The 26,143-nt window shown below is 37.1% G+C and overlaps 1 protein-coding gene across 1 annotated transcript in view; it reads left to right on the top strand.

Annotated features, from left to right (window-relative positions):
• Mtpn (myotrophin) overlaps nucleotides 1-26,143 on the top strand; it is a 37,369-nt gene that overhangs the window by 6,715 nt on the left and 4,511 nt on the right. Inside the window, exons 2-3 of the mRNA XM_003475529.5 lie at nucleotides 15,426-15,539; nucleotides 16,386-16,469. Of these exons, the coding sequence (XP_003475577.1) occupies nucleotides 15,426-15,539; nucleotides 16,386-16,469 (198 nt within the window). The remainder of the gene's footprint in view (nucleotides 1-15,425; nucleotides 15,540-16,385; nucleotides 16,470-26,143) is intronic.

Genomic DNA, 26,143 nt, shown 5'->3' with positions numbered 1-26,143 from the left:
ACAGATAGTACTTCGTAGTGTGTAAATACCACATTTTCTTTATCCATTCCCCTGTTGGTGGGCATATAGGTTGCTTCCAAGATGTAGCTTGTGCTACTTTAAACATGGGTGTGCATATATCATTGTAATATAATACCTAATTTTTTCAGGAAGATACTAAGAAGGGAAATAGCTGGATCAAATGGAGTTTCTAGTATTAGATTTCTAAGGCATCTCCATACTGACTTCCATAGTGGTTGTACTAGTTTACATTCCAACAGTGTTTAAGGGTTCTTTTTCCCCGCAGCCTCACCAGCATTTGTTGTTGTTTGATTTCTTGATGCTAGCCATTCTTTCTGGAGTAAGATGGAATCTTGTGGTTTAATTGTTAGGCCCTTCCTCTTAAGGATTCCATCCACACCGCCACTCTGAGAACCCAGATTTTCAGCACGTGGACCTGGGAACCAAATCATAACTCTGCTTATTTGTGAACTTTGTGTTCCTGTCTGATTTGCTCTTCGCAGCATTTCTTAAGTGCTTCTGCAGTTAATCCCTTATTCCTGCCAATGTGGTATCTAATTCAGAGCTTTCCTCCAGTTTTGTGCTCCATGATAGTTTCTTAAACTTGAGAGTTTACAAGCTCCTGACTTCACTACAGGTCACTGGGCTGAAATTTGGAAAACAGTGACTTGAGAGACTCAAAACTTGCTCCAGAGAATATGTCTTTTTTAGTTTTGAACACTTAAGAATTTCGTCTAATGACCTGTCTTTAAAAAGTAGTATTTTTTTTTAATGTTTGGTACAGTGTGTATAACAGTGTTTGTCATGTAGAGGAGGCAGGTAGCTTCCCAGTGGTTGAAGCCTCTTCTTAAGCCTGAGGAATTCCCTACTGTTCAGCATGAGTTTTGATGAGATAGCAAGTTTCTACCTCAACAGAAGCCAAGCAGGACAAATAAATCACTTTCTGTTGCCTGCACAGGAAATGGACCCATACCCCAAACAGGACTAGTTGGATGCTTCTGCCTGAAGCCCTAAAACTCAGTGCAGTAAAGGCTGTAGCGGCGGCAGTAAACCATCCACTTGCCAAAACTGAAATAGTGGGATGCCAATTGTATTGCCTCTGCTGTGCCCAGGTGGTTTTTGTGACAGATTTTGATTGTTACTTTCTTTCAAACTTCTTTGGTTGCTGCTCAGTTTTTAAATCTTCTCAACAAATCTGGGCACTACTTTCAGAATTACTGAATTACATTACTACTTACTGAATTACATTTCTGGTAATCATTCTGAGGTGATTTGTGTTACTTGTGTCTCAGAACCCCTTATTTTTACTTGCTGATGTCCCCAATTGTACTGTGGATGTTTTGAAGAGAGGGAAGATAGATACATATAGTTTCCTGACTTCACTGATAAATCATTGGACTGGAATTTGGAAGGGAAAAAAATACATATTTTTCTGGTTTTGGTTTTGAGTTTTTTGTTTTTCTACCATACAGTTTAATTAAATTTGGGTTGGATTGGTATTTACAGAAACTAGCCCTTTGTTGTATTCCAGGTTGGTTACTACATTCCTCTTGGTAACAAAAGTTCTTAGTGTTTATGATGTTCATTTTTCCTCTAAAAAATGGCTGTTAGTTTTCAAATTCGTTTATTTTAAACTCAGTGAACTTTGGCCAGCTTTACTATTGCAGTAGCAGTAGTTGTGTAAATATGCACATTTCTGTCATTTTAAAATTTCAGGTAAGATTTTTTTTTAACTATGTTCTAAAAAAATAAAGATCATGTTTGTGCTTGTCCTATGAAAAATGATCATCGTGCTTTTTCATTGTAATGAATAAAGAAAGATTAAAACTTTAATTAATGCCATATTGTCTGTAACATGAAAACGTATGTCCTCTTAAACCTCACTGGAAGCTGTCTAGCAACAAATTTAAGTACTTAGAAAACATTCTTTTTAAGTTTTATTTTAAAGTTCTATACAGGGGAGTGCTTTTCTCTTTGGATGTCAGTAGATCATCTGACCCTAGCTAGCCACCTGTTAGCCTTAACCAAGTTATTTCATCAAGCCTCAGCTTTTTTATCTAAAAATGGAGATTGTAATAGTATCCTATTAATGTTCTGTATAATTCTAAAAGCTTAAGTGTAAATTTACAAAGCAATGCCTACATCCTGTTACCTGTGCTGTAGATATACAAAGTTGCTATTTGTGTTGTCTCTAGAGATCCTTTCCCAAGTGAAGACTTAGGCCAAGTAGGAGTGGACAAAACCTTTTTTGTAAAGGACCAGCTGCTAAACGTTTTTGATCTTGTGAGCCATACAATCTCTAACACAACTTTTTCCTTTTTTTTTTTTTTTTTTTTTTATTTAAAGAGAAAGAAACAAAAAAAAAACTACATGGAGATAAAAAAAAAAGGGTAGAAATAATACAGAATTACAGAAAAATAAATGGTAAGAAATCGCCAGTTGATAAATTACATATTGTCATCTTAGAAATAGCTGTTTAGGTTACAAAATTAAAGTATGTAAAATGACATTCAAATGGTGACTCTGCCAACATTCTCTTCATAGTAGCTGTCCTTATCTTTACATATGCTGAAATTGAACTTAAGAGACTAGACTAATATCACTCTGATCAGTGAATAATAGTATTGCTAGATTTTATATCATAATTCTACAAAATTAGCATTGGTTTTCTTAGTGTCTCTTCTTCAGAGTATCTGTTCATTACATATTGCATTATATAATCTGTTCCGTAAATACTTTTTTAAAAAAATCTTCTCATGCGTGAATTTCTACATGTGTATCTATCCTCTCTGTATTATAGGGGAAAACAAATCATAACAAGACAGCAAAACAAATTCCTAGAAAAACATGCAGTGAAAAAGACACATAAGACCACAATATTAGGTGATCTACCGTAGTTACTATGCTTTCTCTTGTTATTTTCAATAGTCTTGTCCACATCATTGTGCTTAATATAGTTGAACATAGTATTATCTAGCTATTTTTAATTATAACACAACTTTGAAAACATTGTAGGACTTGAGAGCTGTTAATAATTAATACTGGTATGGATATCTTTTACAACTTGTCATCTTCAGAGTAGTTGCCTCTACTTGTAGGGTTGATACTATCAAGCATATCAAATTCAAATAAAATCAGCCAAGGCAAAACCGCGGTCTTATGAATCAGATTCAAATAAGATCAGTCATAGTAAGACAATATAAGTAGTACAGGATTTCATCTTAAGTTAATAGGAAATTAAGGATAGTTACCATGGTATAACCTGCTATTTTTGGGTCAGATGTCTGTGCCCTCAAATCCAATATGAGTGGACAGACCAGAATAAATTAAATTCAAACTCAACAGGGCGATAAGACTACTGTGACTTTTAAATCCTGATACACTATTAACAATGATCTCTGCCTTTTTTTGTAGTGTATCAGAGCTACCTATACTAAAGCCTATAGCTTACCGTCTCTGCCTCATGTCTGCTACTCCACTTTACTGCTATAATTTGTCCACCTTACTCCCTCATTCCACTGTCTGCCCCATTTATTGAGGCCTCTCTGCCACTGTTGCTGGAATATTGGTATCCCTTCTTCTCTTTCTCTGGAATGTCCTTCAGCACTCTCTGTAGGGTTGGGTTGGTGGCCACGAACTCCCACAGTTCCTCCTTGTCTTGGAAGCATCTTATTTCTCCATTAATTTTGAGAGAGAGTTTTGATGGGTATATGAGTCTTGGTTGCATATTATTTTTTTTCAGGACTTGGAATATTTCTCCCCATTCCCTTCTTAATTTAAGAGTTTGTGTTGATAAGTCTGTTGTTATTTTGATAATTTTCCTATTGTAGGTAATTTGCTTTTTTCCTCTGGCTGCTTTTAATATTCTGTTCTTTTGGTGGATTTCTGGACTCTTGATTATTATATGCCTGGGTGTAGATCTGTTTTGGTTGTAGGTAGCTGGTGTTCTATATGCCTCTTTTATCTGGATATTATTTTTTTGCTATACATGGGAAATTTTGCTGTAAAATATCTGTGAATATTCTTTGTATTTCATTTTTGGTTGCTCCTGCTTCCTCACTCACATTCTTTATTCTTAAGTTATGTATCCTTTTGTCATCTTCTAGCCTTTGAATTGTTTCTTTCTGGTTCCTTGTTATTTTTAAGAGGTCTTTTCTTTCACAATCATATATGATAAATCTCTCTTCAAGTTTCAAAAGGCTGACTTTAGTTTCTGTCAAGGCATTTTGCCAGTGTTCAATGGAGTTTTTAGTTTCCTGGTAATCTTTTTGGATCTGTTTCATGTATTCTAAGTTATGTTTAAATTCTTTTTCAGAAGTTTCTCTTTCTTTTCTGATTTCCTCAGTTCTTCCATCTGTGTTCTCTTGGGTGAGGCTTGTCATTTCTTTAATCTCTTTCTATCTTGCCTCACTTGGATCAGGAGTACCTCTTTAAATTCATCTATGAGGTCATGGAGGTATTTTTTTATTTCAGCTGATGCTGTGTCCAGTATTGGATGGTTACTGTGCTTGTTCTCTTCAGTGTTTACTTCTCCTGGGCTTATTTTCTCATGTTGGGCAGCTGGAGATTTTATTTTTTATTTCTATCTCTTGTCATGTTTCTGGTTTCTTTCAGACTGGAGTGTTCTGGGGTCTCTGGCCCTCTCAGTATTGCTTAGGGCTTTCAGAAGTGTGTTGACTTGAGTTTTTGCTGTCCTCCCCAATTTGCTGTTATCTGGGGTAAGCAGGGATGCAGGGACAGTGCAGGCTAGCCTCTGGCCTCTGTGCCAGTCAATCTGCAAATTAGGCTTAGTACTTTGTGGGTGTCACAAAATCATGACTATTTTGTATATGCTTATTGGGTCCCAACCAGAGGCTTGGTTCATCCCCAGCAGTTCTCTCTGTGCCAGAAGCAGCTGGCTAATGTCACCATGGCACAGGGCTCTGCCCAAATCCCAGCTGTCCTCTTCCAGACCTCTCTGTGCCAGGAGCGTCTATTTAATGTCACTGCGACTGCGGGTCTGCCCAATTCCAAGATGTTCTCCACTAGTTCTCTCTATGTCGCTGACGCCAATACGGCACTGGGCTCTGCCCATTTTCAAGATGTCCTCCACCAGACCTCTCTACACCAGGGGCGACTGTCTGATGTCACTGAGCCGCCAGCTTTGCCCAACTCCAAGATGTCTTCCAGCCATCCACAGCAGCCGTGGGACCCAGGCCCCAGTACTCACCAGGACTCAGTGCAGGTCTTCCTCTTGAGTCTACTGCACACTATGCCGCTTGCCTTCACTGCATTCCCAACACAGCGTGAAACGGTCAGAAAACTGCATGGTGCCCGCCTGGCTTCAGAACTCCAGAGCTTCTCACAATCTCCTCCGGCGCAGCTGGGCAGCCCTGGCTGGTTCACGGGGTCCCGGGTCTCAATTTCCAACAGTCACCAAAAGCCAATATAGCTTTTCCTCTTGGATCCACTGGTCAGTTTGCTGCATTAAAGGTGCGGGATTTGCAGATTCCCGTTATCAGCCATCACAGTCTCAGCACGACCTTAAATCCTCCAGCTGTGTTGTCTTGGTTAATAAGAATCGTTATCCATTTGTCTGGCCCTCTCCATGTTGTCATATTCTAGCATCTAATATGATTTCTCCAGAGAGACTCTCCGCCCAATCCCCTAGCAAGCCTCCATTTTTGAAACTCTTCTAACACAACTTTTTCTGTACTGTTGGACAGAAGCAGCCGTAGAGAATAGGTAAGCAAATGAGCTGCTGATATTGTCCCAATAAAACTTTCTAAAGTTTGACAGCAAAACTGGTTTTGGGATGAAATTCTCTAAAAGAAAAAATAGTGACTTTGAACCTTAGACAGTGGAATAGGTTTGTGCTTCCGTTGTTTGATCACTTTTTTATGCCTCTATCTTGTAATCTGAACAACTACTTTGAAAATAACAATATGTAATATATTAATCAGTGTTAATCCACTATAATTTTGTTTTGAAATTCTGTATCTTATTTTAAAAAGAAAAAGAAAATATTCTGAAAATTAAGAATTATTGTTTGTAAATATTCAAAGAGAAACTTGCTGAGATTCTTAAACTAAAAAGAAATTACAAAATTTTTCAGTTGTCAGAATATTCCTCAAAAATGTTCCAAAATTCTCTCCCTGGCCCTAATGACCTGGCCTGGTTTCTGACTCCAGCAGCGAATGATAAGGCTGTTAGTGCAGTTTTGTCTAATTCATTCATAATTCATTCAGCATATTTATCATTTGCACACCTACAGAGGCAGCCATTGTATTGGATAGGCATGCAGTACAGTTGGAATAATACTTTGCTGGTGCTTCTCTGGAGGTTCAGTTAAAAATGTACAAGAAAACAGCAAATAAAATACTTATGTAGGTTCCAAATAATTTAATACAGGAAATATGAGTAAATTGTAGAACACAGTTACATGTTTTTTTTTTTTAAAAAAACATACCTTTATATAAAAATACGGAGTGCTGTGGGAACAAGATGAAGTCATTGTTTCCAGTGTAGAAAAGAGTCAGCACTGGAGAGCATCAGATTCAAATCAGAAGACAATGGGCATAGAAAGCCTTCTCTATTCTGAATATAATGTGTATAATAAATTAATATACACATAAATATATGTATAATTTAACCTTACAACTATTCCTCATAGGCCTTTTTCCCATTTTATTGTCAGAAAAAGGAAATTAAATAACTTGCTAGAGATCTTGAAGCTGAGGTAGACAGAATTTGAACTCTTAAGTGACTCCTTCCAAAAGAATAGACCTATTCCTGGGGCAAGGGATTTAGCTCAGTGACATAAGCGCCTGCTAAGTTTGATCCTTGGTACCAAAACAAAAAACAAAACAAATGAATAGACCTATTCCTTTTCCATTGTTTTCCAATGAAATATTTTAGAACTATGATTGACATACATAGATGGAAGACATTGAAAATGAAGTATTTTAAGTAAATAAAGCAATGAAGTAGTCCAACGAAAATGGAGAATGTATAAGTTTGAACTGATAGAAATAGAACTTTTTAGAACTGAAAAGAAAACTCTAGGTAAGGGCACTACATTCTATGAAAAAATAAGAAACACAGTGAAAGGGCCAAGACCCAGCTTAGCTGAAATACTTTTTATTTTTTAGATCAGTAATGTTTTTAAATCTGCTAAATACTGACAGTAATTTCAAAGGAATAAAATTGTCTTTACTTTCTAATAGATGGTACCAGAAAACAATGAAACAAGCAGTTCTGTTAGAAATGCAAAATATGAAAAACTATATACCCAAGTTGTCATTATGTGTAATGGAACAGGAAAACAATCTCAAGAAAGTGTACGTATCCTTCTTTCCACTCTGTAGATTTGTACAGATGTCAAACCTTGAGACTTCAAGGCTGAATTTTTATCTTGCCCGTTTCTCTTTTTCCTCTCTTGTCTCTTGTTTTCCCTTCCCTGTCTTTTCCACCTTCCTCTCTCCAGGACCTTTTCCTGTCTTCCCCTGCATGGGTTTATTTACAAACACAACTTTCAAGATGATTAACAATTGAATTGAGACACTAGATGTTTCCCAGGCTGTGTAAGATTTTACAAATAAATTCCATTATGCAGGCATGAATTTGTATCTTGTAACTGAAGCTACTTAGTGATTTTTTTTTTTTTTTTGCAAACTAAGGTGCTACCATAATGTTTGTAATGGATATTCATAAGTTTGATAGTCTTTCTTCATACACATACCCATTTGATGAGTAAGATTTTAATTTTATACCATAAGTAAGAGTTTTTTTAACCCTCAATATGTCGTTATTCAAACAGAAAATATCTGTGTAACTAATTGCTTTTAAACTTTACAAAAGAAAAAGTATGTGTACTGAACAACTAAATAAACTAGATAAAACTAAAATTTTCCATAACTTAAATGACTAGTGTGATTTTTAAAAAGTGATTGCATTAGAGATTCTGAGTAAATGCTGTGTGAGGGAATATTTGTGGCCTTAACTATTGTAAGCTTCTACCTAAAAATTTTTGTGAGTCAGAAGACTAGCTACTTAACACATTTTACTAGTTAAAAACACTTGCAAAGAATTACACTTTTCATGTGCACTTAGATTTTCCTACCTCATGTTTTGTCTCTTTTACTTCATTAGTTCTATGTGGTACTAATGATAAGTAAGTTAACTTAAATGAACCTTATATTTCCAGACCTTTTTGAAGTACAGATAATTCCAAACACCAGTTATTTGTGCAACTGTTAAAAGTACTGTGGCTTCACTATTTTGTAGTTCCCATCTTTTAAAAAAGTCTTTGTTTTGTCACTAAACGCCATTTCTTCTTTATGTAATTCTCAATCTTCACTGTGCTTTGTATAACTCATCAGTAAAAATACCCCTGTTAGAAATATGTCTGAGATGAGGAAATTGATAGATTGTAGATGTTCACTCTGGTCAGGGTCAGTCACGTGTGAATTTTAGCTAGTAATAAGAAGCTTCCTCTTTTAACTGGTAATAAGCAAGCTCCCTTGCTTGCTTCAGTACGTTTTGCCTGCTATGAACTCTTTATTCTGTGCAGTATCTGTGTGCCATACTGCCCTGCCTTGGAGCTAGCGAACTGTGGACTGAAACATCTACAAATCGTGAGCCAAATAAACTTTTCCTCCTTTAACTTGTAGGTGTTGAATATTTGTCTCAGCAACAAGAAAAATAACTAAGACAAAATTTGGTTCCAGAGAGGTGAAGTTGTTGCGGTGACTATACCTGACCATGTGTTTTAGAAGTCTTTGGGAATGGTTGTAGGAAGAGTTTGGAAAGGTTTGGAGATGCCAGCTAAAAAGGAAGAGCTGGAAATCCTGAGGGCATACTTGATTGGAGATTCTGGTCAGAGTTCAGAAGACCAAAAAGCTAATAGAAATTCTGCTGGTAGAGATCAAGCTTGGGAGGTTTTTGCTGGAAAGAAGGATGGCATTAATTGTTGGACTCCAGGCAATGTGTGTTATGCCTTGTGTCTTCATTTTGCTCATATCCAGAGACTTTGCCTGAGACTAAAATTAATGGAGGTAGACTAACTAATCTTGCAGATGGAATTTGAAGGTAGTTTAATGTTGAGGTGATGGCATGGTTAGTTGCTGTTGGGAGCTCTTTGCCAGATTTATGTTGAGAATCAAGAAGAAAGAGCCCAGCACAATGATTTAAAGTGCTGTGAGTTTGGCTAGGAAGGAAGATTCGGTAAAGCTGTGGACTAAGACAGAGCAGAGGAGATCTTGATTACTGAGAAGAAAAAGGAAAAAAATGATGGCCTGTGGATATCACAAGAACTAGCAGGACTCTACCCTTTGCAGTCTTAGAGTTACAAAAGTGCTTTGAGAAGAGAGCTCAGAGCAGTTCCAGAATGGCAGCAGCCTAGGGAAATTGTTGCTTGGAATTTGGTTCGTAGGCACTTGAACCCTTGCCAAAAAAGAAGGAAGCCTTGGTACTGCTCCAGCTTGGTATCATTCACGTGGTGCTGGGTTTTGGTGCATGCAAAATGGAAGAGTTGTAGAGTCATGAAGGCTCACAGATTTCAAAAGAAAGCCTGGAAGGCGAGGTAATATATCCCTAAGGGGACAGTGTGTGAAGCGAAAAGTACTTTAGAGATCCCAGAAGGTTTGAGAAGCCAGGAATGTGGATTGTCTGAGGAAAACTACAAGGAGGGAGCAGAACAAGAAAGAAGCCTTGGGAGCTACAGAAGTGCAGTAGGAGCAGTGCCACGCAAGCCCTATGGAGTTCACATTTTATCACAGATTACCTCTGATGCTGCACATGGAACTGCAGGACTTAACATTTGCCCTAAAGATGGGTATGAATCTTTAGGCAGCCAGGCACGGTGAATCTCTAAGCCTCTAAGCCTCATGCAGTCATGGGTGGGGCCTTTTCAAAAATGACTGGGTCGAGGGTATGGTTGATTGATGGTGCAGTGCTAGGATCAAGGGCCCCAGAATTAAGAGTGTGAGTGCTACTCCCCCTAAGTAGCCTGGATAAGATACAACGGATAGAAAGAACTGTGGTCCAGTCGTCCCTTGCTTGCTTTGCTACTTTCTACCTGCTGTGATTGATTTTCTCTGCAATCCCTGTCTGTCATACCAGCCTGCCTTGCAGCCAATTATGGACTGAAACCTCTATAAACTAAACTAAATAAACCTTTCCTCCCTTAACTTATGGAAGTTAGCTGTTTAGTTCCAGCAAGGAGGAAATTAAGACAAAAGTCAAGAAGATGCACTGTATTTATTAAACAGTAAGTTATGGGAGTTGTTAGCATTCATTACTTAAAACAGTTTCTAACATTGAAAGTTTTATATATTTGGTGTGACACATCTATTAACTTTAAAATATATATATATATGAAAAAGTGCTGGTATTCCCAGCTTTTCCTCTTAGTTATACCATTTTTATGCATTTAACCATGGTATTACCATCTTTTTTGTTTGCTTCACTGTTCGGTGGTCCATTTTGCATTTGAACTGATTGCTGTGTTTTAATTTATTACTTTGACACACTCATGGCACTTAATGCCATAAACATGATTCTTGATTACGCAGTTAGTTACATCCACTTTAAGAGCTTTTATAGAGGGGGCTGCACAGGGAGAGAGGTAGGAAGAGAAAAAAGATCTGTTATTTTAAAAACAGCAGAACACTATAGTCTTGAGGAATTCTGAATTCTCAGCAAGGATGGGTAATAACTGAAAGAGGAAACATTGGCTCAACTATATAGAATTTGATAAATTTAATACTTGTGCTGCTTTCTACTGTGCTAGGTGTTCAATAGTAATTTTCATACTGTGCTACAAAATGGTCACACGTTTGCTAATTTAATCTGCTTTTAGTGATGTTGAGGGACATTTGGTCTCTTGGGAGAGTACAGTATGTATTTATGCCTTAGAACTCAATTGCATAGATGCACACATGTTGGAGATCAAAGGAAGAGATAGTTTCTTTTCATTTTAAGAAGGACCTTAAAAGAAGTTCTCAGCACAAGTGAGACAACATTTTATTTAGAAACAATAAGAAGTAACTGAATCTAGTAAATTATTCCCACAAACCACACTTCTGAGAGGCATATAAAAGATTTTGAAGTTAATAGAGGAAATCTGCAACTATTAAGAATATGCCACACATTTAAGTCTCTTTTCTAGTCCATGTTAAAACCAGTTAGGAGAATAGAGGAAGCAGAAGTTGAAAAACAAAGAATCTAGTGAACTGTGGCTTTCTTAAATAGCCTGTAATTTCATATTAAGTTAATTAACTGTGGCACAAAGACTTAGTTGGTTTTTCAGTTCTGTTCTATATGTAAATAATGTTCTTTAATGTAATTAGTATCTTAACCTTTTGTCGTGGATTGACAACTGGTAGTCAGTTTTAACACTCAGTTGAACTGAATCAGCATGGTGCTGGGTATGGAGGACCCACTTGAAAGTTGTTGCCAACAACATTAAAAAAGAGGACTGGAGAGGAAGAGATGGCTCTGTTGGTTCTCCTGGAGAAGCAAGTCAGGCTGGTTTTGCTGATAGGAACTTGGCTGTTGTCATCATCAGAGGGAGGAGCTTGGGATCTCATTGTTACTGAGGATGGCTGCAGTCCTTTCAGGGGAGCTCTGGTTCTTACTTTGAATGTCCCTTCCTTGCCCCAGTGCACATCCCTCCACCTCCTGTCTCAGATCCTTCGTCCCCTGGCACAGACTTTCTGTCTTCCACTGCTGACCTTTCAGTCTTTTCAGGATAGATCCTTCATGCCAACTTGCATGAAACATTATTACAGGTTTTAGGCCTTCAGCTATGGGCTCTAGGTCTTCTGCTGCACTCATGCAGGATGTTGCTGTGGGATTCAGGCCCTCAGCTGGATTCTTTAATTCTCTAGTGTTTGTATAGATTTCCTGTACTCTTTATGTGTTAGACTCTTTGGGTGACTTATAAAATAATCCTATAAACTATGTGTCTTGTATTATGTCTTTTTCCTTGCAAACTCTGACTATAACACGTTTATTTTCAAAATAGTCTGACATTCTGGTATCAAGTTCCTCTTTTTCTCCATCAGTAGCTTAACATATTTAGTATTGGTTTGTTTCCATTGTGTTGTATGTGTATTTTTGTTACGATTTTCTCCTTCAGTTCTGTGTTTGTGCTAAAGCTTTTGGTATTTTATTGTACTGGAATTAGAGAATGAGTTCTACATTTTAAACTTTTAAATATACCAAGATTTTTCTATAGTCTTTTATAATTATGTTTTACTGTTCGATGGAAGGAGAAAGTATAGTTTGCTGCGAATACACAGTGTGTGCAGTATATTGGTTCTCAGATCTTGCCTGCTGTAGCCTTGCCTGCCAAGAACTAAAGCATCATGGTGGTTTCTCAGGCAATGCTGTCTTGTCAATTTCCTCGCTATTTGATATATAGACTCATAAAAAGCTTATATATGTTTAAAATATAAAATTAATATCTTTTTAATTCTACTTTATATATTAGATTTCTAAAAAATTATTTAGACTGACCTTCATTTTGTCCTTTTTAGTCTATAGGGACTTGTTTTATTCCTTTTTGCTTATATTATTGAAACGTGTTATATGTATGTTTGGGTGTAATAAAAGTTGTAGATCTTCTAGGTCCTTTTAAATTCATCAAAAAGCAGTTGAGTCAAAAATTTTCTAACCCAACAAATATGCAGTGTTCTTTGGTTTTAGAGTTTCAAAATAAAGATACCTTTATGGCTTTCATTGTTTTAATGCATACTCACTTTTATAAAATACTAAAATTCAGAAAATGAAAATATCCTCATAATCCTGTTCTCTAAAGATGACAGCTAATAAACTTGTTGTGAATGTGTGAATAGATCATATATAAATGTATTCTAAGTTTTAGCATAAATGAGATCATAATCTTCGTGATCTATAACCTACTTTACTTAATAACATGATCAGTTCCACACACCAGTACCATACAGGCTTTGGACTTGATTTGGCTTGTGAGAGTTCCTTATACAGTACTGTATGAATTCCTCAGCCCCATTCTATCACATGTACACACAAGCTCCGAATCTGCAGGCATTTTATTGAACAACTGCTACATCTTAGTTTAGTACGTTATATTATGGTGTGATAATTGATATTCACTACAAATTGTTACTGGGGTTTAGAAATACAATATTGTGGTAGAAATAAGTACCATATTGTATGTAAATTACTACCATAATGTGGTAGAAATAAGTATAAGACACAATGTCTGACCCTCAAGGACCTTTAAAATCTAACTGCAAGTTACAAACACAAAAAGTTAAATCACAATAAAAGATAAATTGCCAGTACTCTAAGCTGTTGCATACTCCCTTCACTGAGGTTCCTGTTCTTGAAACACCAACTAAACGCATTCATTATTTGCTTCCCCAAAAAAACAGCCAATTTGAATCAAAGCATAGCTTAATTCGTCTGTGCCTAGCTTTTGGTAAGTTCAAGAAAACACTTATTGAATTAAATGTAATTCTAAGCAGTGTGTCTTTTGTGATGCCATGTTTTAATTGTCTTTTTAAATCTCCCTACTTTTATTAGTAAAATAACTCAAATAATACACTTATAAGGAAATATATTACTGTTATTACTTTGAGGTATATGTGTATTTTTTTACCTATCATATTATGTTAAATCTGTGTGCTTGATCTAGTTTATGTGGAAAGGTAATATACAATAGAGGCTGTCTTCAGCACCTAGTCTTTTGAGTACTTTGTCTCCGTAGCAAAAGTGCAGAAAAATTATATCCCTGGTTTAGGCTGTGTGTGTGAGAGAGAATGGAAACAAGTTGTATATTGACCTAATCACCAGATGCCATATTATTTGGCATAACAAGCTAACTGTTAAGAGACCTAGGGACAACCTTTTCTTATATGAAGATCCTGAGTTCCACAATGCTCCGTGTTTTGTTGTGCATAATTTGCAGTCACTAGAGCCTTAGGCTTCTGCCTCATACTCTGTACAATTTAATACTGTCTCTCTTCATAAAAGTAGAACTTAAGTAGATAAGGGAAGGTTAGGCAAAATTTAAATAACTAGGAACAGTGCATTCTGCTAGAGCAAAGAGGTCTAACTTCTCAGAGTTTGTGGCCCCTTTTAAAAATTGTGTGAAAAGAATGAAAGACACTCTTCCTGAAAATTGGATATACACACGAAGAATTGTAGTCTCTTTCATAAGACTACTCATGGATTGCCTCGTGGTCTGTAGTTCTCACGAGGAGCACTACAGAACCAGTAATTATCATACTGTATCTCTGTCATGAATTAGATTGTAAAATGTTGTGCTTTTCAAATGAAGACAGTCAGCTGTGCCCAGGAAACTAGTCTAAGACCTGGTGTAAATGTAGCCCAAATCCTCGCAGCCTGTCTTATAAGGAAGGAGAGGGCAACAGGAGCTGTGGATCTGGATTGAGGCTTTTACATTAAACACCACATATTTAACATTTTTATGTGCATATTTATCCAGATATATTTGTATGACTACCAGATAAAGTACTACTTTGAGAAAATTGTTTAATTTCAGGATTCTGCCTTCAACCTTGGGAAGCATTAGAGTTTTATTTCTCTTCTCTGCCAATTGAAATATTTTAGTGGAAAAGTTAGAGAAGTTGTGTGTAGAGAGCTAGTGGAACAGGCATATGTTATATTTTTGTGAGTGGATGATACAGATGTATAGACATCAAATACATATTCTGTCAGTTAATCAGTGAAGAATGAAATTCTTACGGGAGAATAGGGAGAAGATTGTGATCCTGCATCTGTGCCCCTGGTCTTCATGTGCTTGGCATGCTTTTGTCTAGTAACATGTTTGTCGCCTTTTGAGATAGAGGAATGATGACTTCAGGATGAGCTGGCTTGCTTCCCATCCCTTCAGTTTTCTGCAGCAGTGTGTAGGTATTTGGTAGACTTTACCAGCGAGACCACCTGAGACCTGAGAGTTCTTTGTGAGAAGGTAATTTGTAACATCTCTGATGATAAAGGTTTATCAGTGGTATTGATCATCTTGAAGAACGGGCTTCTGATTTCTCTTCATGTTGTTTTGTGTTTGATTTCTGCTCTGCTCTTTAGTCTTTCCTCTTGCTTACTTTGAGTCAGTTTGCTTTTTTCTTATTTTAGTGACGTAAGAACTCCAATTTGAAGCTGTCTACTTTCCTGTGTATATATTCAGTACTGTAAATTTCTCCTTGGGTATACTTTTGCTAAGATCCTGCATACAAAAATCCTTTTCTGTCATAAAGCCTTTGCATTATCCTGATTTTTTGTCTATATTGATGGAGAATTTCTAGTTTTTATTTTACTTAGCAAGAAATATAATTGTTTCATGAAGTTCTTAAACTTTAAGAATGGGAAAACGTCAAGAGGCCTTATTTCCTTCCTCCATCTGTGTAAATGTTTTTCTTTGGCCTCTTTAAAAGGGAGAAGATGTGAACCGGACACTGGAAGGGGGAAGGAAGCCTCTTCATTATGCAGCAGACTGTGGACAGCTCGAAATCCTGGAATTCCTGCTGCTGAAAGGAGCAGATATTAATGTATGTAGAGAATGTATATTGGTACCTAAATACATGTGTAATGTATGTTATTCTAGAAAAAATACTGTTGTATAATTTGAATAATTGTTTCTTTAAATTTGTGAAATAGTTACTTGCAGAAGCGTCCAAAATTATACCAAATTTCCCATAACTTAGAAATATAAGTTGGGATTTAAAAAATAAACCAAATAAAGTTGACATTTTGAAGCTGACAAACGGAGGGTTACACATCTTCCCCGTGGCTTCTGCTTTTCAAGTTCTGCAGCTTAGGGTATTGGCACTTCCTGTGGCTAGCAGATGCTGTTGAAGTAAAGGAGTCTAGGACTCCACAAAGTCATGGGCTACATCAAAACTGGACTTTGAACAGTGGTCAGGTGTGAACAGCCATCCCCTGACTTCAGGCTTTTGTAACTTTTGCAGAGTTTCAAAAGATTGTTGTAAGTGATGATGAGCTTCCACGTTCCGGAAATACCAGGTCACCAGCCCAATTATGGCAGTCTTCCTTTACCTCCTGACCAGTTGTATCCAATCTCCTCTTCCCTTTCTGTAACACATGGCATTTCTACATTACTATAAACTGTAGGCTCAGAGAGGCTAAAGAGTAAGTCACAAAGTAAGTGTCAGGTGTAGGATTTGAGCTGGGGTCAGAGTCCTTGGAAACAACTGTAAGCTACTTGGTAACATTTCTCAAACAACTAGAATCTACCTCTGAAGAAAGATTCTATATAATGTACAGAAAGGCAAAATAATACTTATTAGTTTAGAAATATTCACAGAAATTCCCTAGTTATATCTAAAAATAAGAACGAAATGAACATGGATAAGTTGTTCTTCGTTGTTTAACAGGCTCCTGATAAACACCACATTACCCCGCTTCTGTCTGCTGTTTATGAGGGCCATGTTTCCTGTGTGAAGTTGCTTCTGTCAAAGGTGAGACCAATGTTCATTACTCCTGCTGTCTTTCCATTATCCTGTAACTAAGTATTTAGTATTTAATTTATATAAATCTTGCATGGCTCTAAGGACAGAAAACAAGAGGCAGTCACCAAAATCAAGTCTTGGGATAGTGCTACTCAAAATAGCTGGTCCAGCCAGGGATTTTTAGCACAGTGGTACAGCACCTGCCTGGCAAGTGTGGGGTTCTGAGTTCAATTCCCAGTACTCCGCCCCACCTCCCTCCCGCAAAAGATAGCTGGTCTCCATACTACGGATGGAGAGTTTGAGCTAGTCTGTTTCATCAAGAAAATATCATTATGAAAAGATAAATGAATATTATTTGAAGGAAGCAGTACGTAGTAAAGTAGAAAACTTCACATTTCAGAAATAGTCTGCAACTTGGGGCCAGCCACAGGCTGAGAGTGGTACTGGCTTGAAATTTGGAAACTCAGTATTTTAATAGTTCACACTGAGCAAGATTAGATATTTTACTGTAACTGATGGCTAAGCCAGCAGCTTTCCAATGTGGTTGAAATAGTGGTAAATTTGAAATTTCTCAATGTGTTTTGTCTTTGCTATTACATGTGAACTCTTAGTTCAGAATCCAGCCTCGGGAGTCAACCAGTTAACAGCAAAAGCAGCCATTCTGGCTGTATTTCATGTTGGAAAGCATGTTTGTAAAATAGGGGACTAGTGTTAATCCCAACATTACCATTTCATGGCCATTCTATGGAAAGTGCTACTCATATTATTTTCATTTAAGATATTAGAATAAAACATGATAAAAGAAACAACAAAGAATCTAAATTAGCTTGAGGTGCTGGCACACACCTGTAATCAAAAGTTCAAGTCCCACCTAAGCAGCTTGGTTGCTGTCTCAAAGTTTAAAAGGGAAAAGGAGGATGCTGGGGTTATAGCTCATTGTGAAAACCTGTGGTTCAGTCTCCAGTGCCACACCAATAATTAATTAAATGTAAATAAATCACTAGCAGAACGCTTGACACATAAGCATTTAATAAATAATAGCTTTTATTATAATTATGACTGAAAAGAATTTTATGCTTCATAGGTTGAGCCACAATAAGGCATGTTAGAAAAGAAGTAGCATGAATCTCTTAGCCCTTTATGCACAGCTCTTTAAAGACACAGCTCTAAAGATAGTCCTCTAAAACTAGGCGTTGTTCTACTCTTAACTTCATGTTAAACACTGGATGTTTTAAATATGTATTTGTTGTTGTTTTGCCTTTTGGGTATATACCTGCAGCAGTTTTCAGATACCACATACTGTACTGATAAGAACCCAGGCAGATCCCCCAAAACAAAAATGAATGGCAACATTATCCTCTGATACCATAGAGGGTGCAGCACCTGTGAGACGGTGTACTTACAGGGATTTCCAGGAACTCTGTGGGTCGTTCCCTGGCACCTGTGAAGAGATTGCAAAATACCCTTAAAAACTGCTAGATAATTTCATCCCCAGGGAATTATGTTTGCTTTTATTAAAAATATTGTCGCCATGGGCAATAAACACTGATGTTTTGCTTCATAGAAAATTTGTATAATTCTAGTATTGTTAAGAGTTAGTACTCTGTATTGCAAGTTCAGAAACCAAGAATTAAACAGTGGAGAGATTGTATTAACTCAGAGAACTGAAGAGTTGAGGCACAGCCTTAACCATGGTCTTAGACCACGTGATCAAGCTTCAGCTTTTTGACTCTCAAATCTATCCTAATTTAATTTCCATGGCCTCAACCTATCTGTTAGCAGAGTGTATAGTAAAAGAAATGAATAAATTCTCTTTCCCCTCCTTTCCTGACCTACTCAGCTAGCAGCTTTGTTCTTTAAAATAAAAACCTCCAATGAGATCTTGTTGGCTTCAGATTATTTACTAAACAAACTACCTTATACCTATCTGAAGGTATACATCCAAAATTTTCTTTCTGATGGCTTTCTCTTCTTAGGAAAGCAAAACAAGGCATGTCATTGTTATGCTAAAAAGGTAGAACCACTGTTCTTAATGTTCCCTTATTCTCAAAACATGATGCTTCAGTTCATTAAGGCCTGGCGGTTGTAGTTTCCATTGTTACAAAATCCTCCATATTAAAGAACTGAAAGCCCAGCTTGACTTACATGTACATAAGCTCCTAACACATTAGTCTGCAGTAGGTACCGTGTCACTTAAGTATTGAGTTGTCTAACTTCTAAAATAACTTTTCCTTCTACTCAAACCATTCTTTTATTTGTGCCTGAATCTTGTTTTGTAGCTAAATAAATAACATTCACAGAAGATTTTGTTGATGGCAGATCAGTTGTGGCCAGGTAGAGCTGCTGCTTTGTATGAAGAAAAGAATTTTTATTTTGTTTACTTTTGAAAACAGTATAGAAATTTTTAATTCTAGCTCCACAATTAATTACTTTTATCTTATTGAATGAGCTTCTTTAATTTTTTTGGACTCTATTGTTCTCTTTTAAAAATCATTTATTACTAAAATAGGACTATTAGGTTTACCTTTTAAAGGTTATCAGTATTTGTATTAGGTCTAGTTCTGCCTTATATAAAAGTAGAATCCAGTAGATTTCAAAGTTATTGACATTTAGACTATATAATTAGCCTAGGAAGTAAGGAAAGAATGAATCACCGTTTGGAAGTACAATATGATCACAGCTAACTCTAGAAGGTTATGGTTTTTGTCTAGATATGTGTGCTCCCTCCCACCCCCCCAAGCCTCATGCAGTCATAGGGTTGCTTTTCAGAAGTGGCTGGATCTGGAATGTATGGTGCTTGAATCCATTGTGTATGATTACTAAATCAATCCAATGATTGGTTTGGCTTAGTTCTGGCTAGGGTGTGAGTCCTACATCCACCCTACAGTACATAGTCTCCACATGTAAGAAACAGAAAGAGAGCCAATGTGTTCTCACCTTCTTACCCTGGGCTGTTGCCCCTCTGCAACGCCCCCTGCCAGGTCACCCTTCCTTGGAGCCTGCCAGTGGTGGACTGAAACTTCTACAAACTGTGAGCCAAATAAACCTTTCCTCCTTTAACTTTGAGTGTCAAGTATTTTGTCTCAGCAATAAGAAAAGTAAGATGGAGGCTTACGGAAAAGTTGCTAAAATATTTGGGATCTAAACTATCTGTGATATATCACTTATAATTTACTGTGAAGTCAAATATTATTATCCCTATTTTTATGGATTAGGAAACCATTTGTCTCAGAGATGTCTCAGTGCCTGAAAGTCAAACAGAATACAGGGAATCAAGATTTGTTACAAGATGTATGATTCAACACCTGTGTTAATTCCGCCTACTTGAAATTGGCTTTCAGAATTAGCCAGTACAGTTATGAGAAATGGATCCCGTCAGTATCTCCAAACAAAAAGAATGTGCACCTGATTGATTGTTGAATTGATAGAAAAATGTAGGCAACAAATGTCAGGCTTCTACGTGAAAATGAAAATGAGATCTCAACACGTCGTGCTATCCTTTGCCTTTAGTGACAGAAGAAATGCTTTAGGTGAATGAAATAACACCTGCTTTGAACCATGAAAAGTGTTTCATTAGGCAGGAAACTATAATGAATCCTTAAAAGACAGAAAACAGACAGGGTAGGGTCATAGAAGAAAAATTTCCAAATATGGTAGAAGCTGATCCTCGACTGCTCAAAGCCAGCTGATACCCAGGAGCACTGAACAGTGGGTGGAGTGATAAGTTGCATGTGCTTCAGGAGGAAAGAAGATGCAACAAGAAGTCAGTTTGTGAACAAAGCTAACACCAAGGAACCAGTAAATAATAAAGTAAAAGGTAGATGATTAAAGCTCCTGGTGCTTTCGCCCCATCCAGAGTATGAGAAATATTATCAAAGTTGGTAAGAGGAGGTAAGGGGAAGGACAGAAGTGAATCAGGTACAAATACAAGGTCCAGAAAGATTGTGGGAAACTGAACTATGGTAGAGGAGTGCATGTGAAAGAGGAGTTCACGGCAGAGAAATGACAGCAAACAGCGTAGCACTCTGTAGACGTCAGTCAGGCTCAGCACAACTTCACCCCGTTTTTGTCAAAGCCACAACAGGCAAATGCGTAATCATGTGTCACTTAGAATTGTAATTACCTCAGTTGAATACGGTTCTTTTTTTTTGTCCTAAAAATCTTAACCAGGAATTTTTTGATATAAAATATTGTTAATCACTTTCCTATTGCTGGAAAAAAATACATAATACCCAGAACCTGAAGAAGGGAGAGATTTATTTGGCTTTATTTTGGTTTTTAGAGTTGGCCGGCTCCAAGGCAGAAGGGGCATGGTGGAAGGGCGTGGCAGAGGAAGATTGCTCACTTCCTGGCAGCTGGGAAGCACAGAGGAAAGGGAGGAGTCTGGGACTGGAACGGGCCCTTTCACGTCATGCCCCCAGTGACACCTTTTACGCTTTGGGGGCACATTGTAGAACTAAGCAAAAGTGTCCTGTCACCCAAAATCGGCTGCATTTTTTCTTAAAGGATCATCTATACGTTGCAGACCATGGTCGCTTATAACTTCACCTCTGACAATACACTGGTGTGCTGGCATGGCTTCATTTCAGTAAAGTCTCATTCACGGACACAAGTGGGCCGTAGTTTGCCAGCAACTCCTGCTGTAGCTCACAGTTTAAAATTGGTGGTGTACATTGTTTTAGAACCCTCACCCGTCAGTGGCAAATAATTCTTCCTCAGTGCTGCAAGTCAGGTGTATCTTCCAGATGTTTTTATTAGACTGTGCTAGCCCTTAGTTGTTAGAAAGTTTTATTAACATCCCCAAAGAAGAGCTTTAGTACAGTTATCTGAGATTATCATAGTTCATACTGAACTTCTCTTTCTGATCTAAATCTCAAATATGTGAATACTAGCAGTAGTGCTTGAGCATATCATTAGTAGAGAATTAGTCATGAAATGGAATTTTCATACAATATTATCAGCTAATGGGATTTCCTATGTTCAAAATTTCATTATTTTAAAGTTACAGATATATAATTTGACATCTTTGTCTACTTTTGTGATCAAAAAAACAATTTTGTATAAAATAGTTCCCTCTGGCATCTGTACACTATTATGTTGGACACTTCTTTTACTAGTATTTACTATATGTTAAATTTTCTATACTGTTAATACTTACTGAAATTCTTTGTAATTTATATAATAATAAAGAGTTTTCAGAAGTTCAGTATCCTTTCTCTTTAGACCTAAGGAAAACAGTTTCTGAATAATGTACTACAGGATATTATAGGGAAATACCCTAAATATACACTTCTGTTATATCACTTAAAAATGTTACATTTGCTATAAAGACAGGTAGGCTTTCGGTAACTCATCCTAGTGTGTTCACAGTCCATTCGTTACACAATGTGTACCAATGTTTAATGTAACTTCTAGCCCTTCTGTGGGGTTAGGGATTTAAAAAATCCTATCCCACTAAGAAAGAATCAAAATACATGAATTGAAATGTCAGTGAAAGTTTTAAACATAACCAGTTTTATTCTTAGGTTACAAAAATAAACTGACAGCACACTTAATTTGTTATTACAAACCATCATTTCATTACTGATTTTTTTTTTAGCTAAGTCTAAGAGAAAGAAGTCCAAGAGAAACTCTGATTTTTGTTTTCCATTCTTTCTGTGCCTTGTATTTTTTCAAATTTATCTCCCTAGTCTTACCTTATAACAAGAAAAGAATATGTAACAGTGATTATTAATGCTGAGATTCACAGCTATTTCAGACTGCTTGTAACTTAACTGTACCTCATTTGTTGAGATACAAAAAAAAAAAAAAAAAAAAAAGAAATCTCTCTGCTAAGAAAAAAAGAATACTGTCTTATCTGTTAATATTGATGTTGGATGAACATATTTTGGTTTTTAAGCAAGCACTTAATAATAAAATTGACTATCTCTTAAGTGCCAGCATTATTGTGTCCCCAAGCATTATAAAGATTTTGCTGCTTGAAGTAACAGATACCCAAGATGTAAAGGCTGAAAGTCAGTCTTTTCCAGAATAAGCACAAAGGTGTGCTTGCAGATACTCAAATAATTCCCTACTTACCTCCAGTGAACTCTAAGTAGTCTCTGGCACACACTTTATGATTATTGAGAACTTCTAAAGTTCTGTTCTGTATAATTAGGCAAGTTTGATTTAAAATAAAATTGAGGGCTAGTGACACCCAGAGAACTCACCAGTGCCTTTGTGAGTTATCTTATTTTTAAAAAGAAACTGCATTGTGAAGAACTTACCAGAGTGATAATAATAGGTACAAAATTTGTTCTATAATAACTGAAGAGCCAGTTACTGTACTACTTTGATAGTTTTCACAAATATTGGACACAACTATGCCCATTGTAAGTTCATTCTTTTTACACACTTAGTTCTTTTAGACTAAAGCATGCCATTGTTTTAAATAGTTTCTGTGAGTGAAATGCACTGTGTGTTGTGGTGTCACACACCCTCAAGTTTAGCTACTAGTTCTGCTTCTAAAGCTCTGTGGCTTTCAGCAGGTTCCTTAATGTCTCAGCCTAGGGTTTCTCTTTCGTAATGTGGGGCCTCTACTTGTCTCACACACACAGTTGACAGGAGAATAAAGTAGCTCACAGTTACATGGCATTTCCAGTGTACAAGTACAGTCCTACCTTGGCGGTGCGACTGCTCTGAAGCTCAGTGAGTGTGATGTTGGATGCATTTAGTCGCAAACACTTTGTGCAGGTATTGGTCATGTGTTTTGTGCTTGATGTGAAAGCTAAAACTTTGTCCATAGTGTTGATTGCCTTGTGACCCACCACTCTTTCCAACCAAAGCAATTTGCTTGGTACTGATTTTGGTACTTGCTGCACCTCTCAGAACCAATCAGTGATGAATATCAAAGTACCATTGTACTGTTTTTTTAAATACTTCCTATAAGTTAACTCCCCTAATCATCTTAATAGCCCTGTTTATCCCTGAGAAACTGACACTGTGTGAAGGAAACTGCCCAAGATGGCACCGCTGATAGTAAAGTCTTGCAATTCATTTTCTATAACAATGCTACACACAAAGTGATTCAAGACACCTGGTTCTGGAGACTAGAAAACTCAAAAGCATAGTACCAGATATTTGATGAACATTGATGAAAGTCAGATTTTGTATAAGTGTTAAAAGTAAATGAGCTGGATATAGTGACACATGCCTGTAATACCAGCTCCTGGGAGGCTGAAGCCAGGACGTTTGCCATGAGTTTGAGGCCAACCTGGACTACATAGTAAGTTCAAGGCCAGCCTGAAGTACATAGCAATATCCTGTTTCAAAAACAAACAAACCAAGAAAAAGGGTTAAAGAGATGACTATAAGAAGGACCCTGCACTCATAGAGCTTGGCCTAACTTGGGGAAGACAAGTATAAACTGAGGTACTATTACAAGCAGAGGCAACAGAAAGAAGTCACAGGGCAAGAAATGGGGGTACAGTAGATTTTTTACAAGCTGCAGTGGAGAGTGGAAAAAAATTCCACAAGAAACACAAGTAAGAGGTAGATAGTGAGCAGATTCCACTTTGTGCGTGTGTCGACTTCTTTCTCTCTGTGCAAGTTGCCCAGGAAGGCTTAGCGGTATGGCCACCCAAAGAGGCATGCAGTCTAAATGACATGGTATAAGAAGTAACAACAGGAAACTTTTACATCACGTTGTTTACATGGAGATCCCAAGCTCTAAAAGTAATGGTAGCAATCAAGAAGCAAGAACAGATATGGAATGTTAAGAGGAATATTGTCTGAAAACTTGGAGACTGACAATGTGGAAAGAACAGATCTGTATCATGCCTCATTTCCCAGAAGGTGGAATTATGTTTCCTCTTGATGGAGACTACTAAAAGAGGAGCAGTTTGTAAGGGAAGAGTATTAATTCATGTTAGGAGAGGTTGAATTTGAGGTATTTGTGGAAGTTAAAGTAGATAAATCTCAAACACATATACATGCATAGCTGTAAAGTTCAAGATAGGTAGTTGTGATGGAGATGAATGTTGGATGCAGCTGGAAATACCTATGAAGATCTCCGTGAGCATGTCGTGAAGATTTCCAAATAGCAGAACTTTGGAGAATAGCAGTTACAGGGTACCCAGAAAGGAAGTAAGCACAGAGGGAGTTGGTTTAGGAGGAAATAGAGGCAGAGCAAATAGAAGATGGAGACAATGCCTTTCAGGGGAGGGCCATAATGAGCATCCAGTCTGCCAGAGAAGGGAAACTATAGTAATCGGGCTTCTACTTTACATGATAACTTAAAAGTGGCACACAATACACTAGTAGTCCAAATTTAAGATTAACAGCCACACTTACTGCAATGAAAGCTGAGATACAAAGACTAGGTAGATTACTATACGTGTACCTAAAACCTGGGGTTTTCTTCCTAAAAAATGCTCATGGCATTTTGCAATCTGATCTCTACTGTTATGCAAGTATGCGGCATGAGTTATGAAGTCTTCTAAATGCCAAGTTCAGTCACAATCTGATATCTGGACAATGATGAGCAGGTACGGAGCCATCTTCCTCCATAGGACATTGAGGACACTCTTGGGCAACAGAACAGACAAAACCTGGATCCTTACGTGCCTTAATGAGACAGAGCTACCCTAATACGCTTTGCATAGGTAGCACCCAACTAATTAGCAAGAAAAAACTGGGTCTAGTACATTGTGTCCTAAGTTCTCTTTACCCTCCTAGTAATGAATAGGTTCAAAAGTTTGTTACTTGTAAATGAAAGAACAGGATTCAGGAAAACTCAGACCACTACCCAGATTCTGTTTTTAGTCAGGACCGTGCCAGGGGTTCAGTGCTGGAACAACAGAGAGAAAACTAGTGATTGTCATCTGTGAGGTGCCACAGACAGCAGCATTCACCTAGAACTAACTTAAACATTGGTTGTTGTTTATGCTAACAATAAGAATCAGTAAACAAAATACAGTTTTACAGGCAAAACTAGAAAAATTAATCTTAAAAAATTCTGGCAAATTAAGGCTAAAGGCATATTCATAGGGAAGCAAAATGAAGAGTCTGGGGAAGGTGTGGTGAGGCACAGCCTGTTGTATGTAGCAGAAACTCAGAGATAAAAGTCTAAAACTCGTAACTTAGATAGTATGACTGTGTAAAGAACCAGAGATAATCACTAAAACTAAAGATGAACAACTAAAAATGGTTTCCTTGAGGGAGAGATGGGGCCAGTTACACTGAGTTCTCTACTGAATGCTTTGAGTATCAGAAAGCTTACTTTCTTCTAATAATCTTATATGTGTTGATAAAACTGGTTCATGATCACTTGGGAAAACTGACTTGATTTTATTAAATTTGCAAACTACTTTATCATTTTGGATGCATTATAAATGGAATTATTTCCTTAATGTCATTTAAAATGGTAACATTAATTATATTTGATTTATAGAGTTATGAGATACATTTTTCTGGGTAAGTGAATTTTCTGTGATGTGAATACTATAATTAGAGGGAAAAGTGATTTTAAATTTTAGAAATATTTTATTTTTGGTTGCAAATAGTAGACATTGATTCCAGCAAGTAGAAAAGGAATACCTGAGGAGATACTGGGCTAGTAATAGACTCAGTGAGAATGTTGGAGGACCAGGTTAGGAAGAGATCAGAGCCAGGACTCTCCGGAGCTCCTTTATCGCAATGATGCC

Source organism: Cavia porcellus, unplaced genomic scaffold, assembly GCF_034190915.1.
Source record: "Cavia porcellus strain 051 isolate PalLab524CR breed Dunkin Hartley unplaced genomic scaffold, mCavPor4.1 scaffold_6, whole genome shotgun sequence".
In the NCBI taxonomy this organism is placed as follows: Eukaryota; Metazoa; Chordata; class Mammalia; order Rodentia; family Caviidae; genus Cavia; species Cavia porcellus.
The sequence above is the reverse complement of the archived record's forward strand: the minus strand, read 5'-3'. Positions and strand labels throughout refer to the sequence as shown.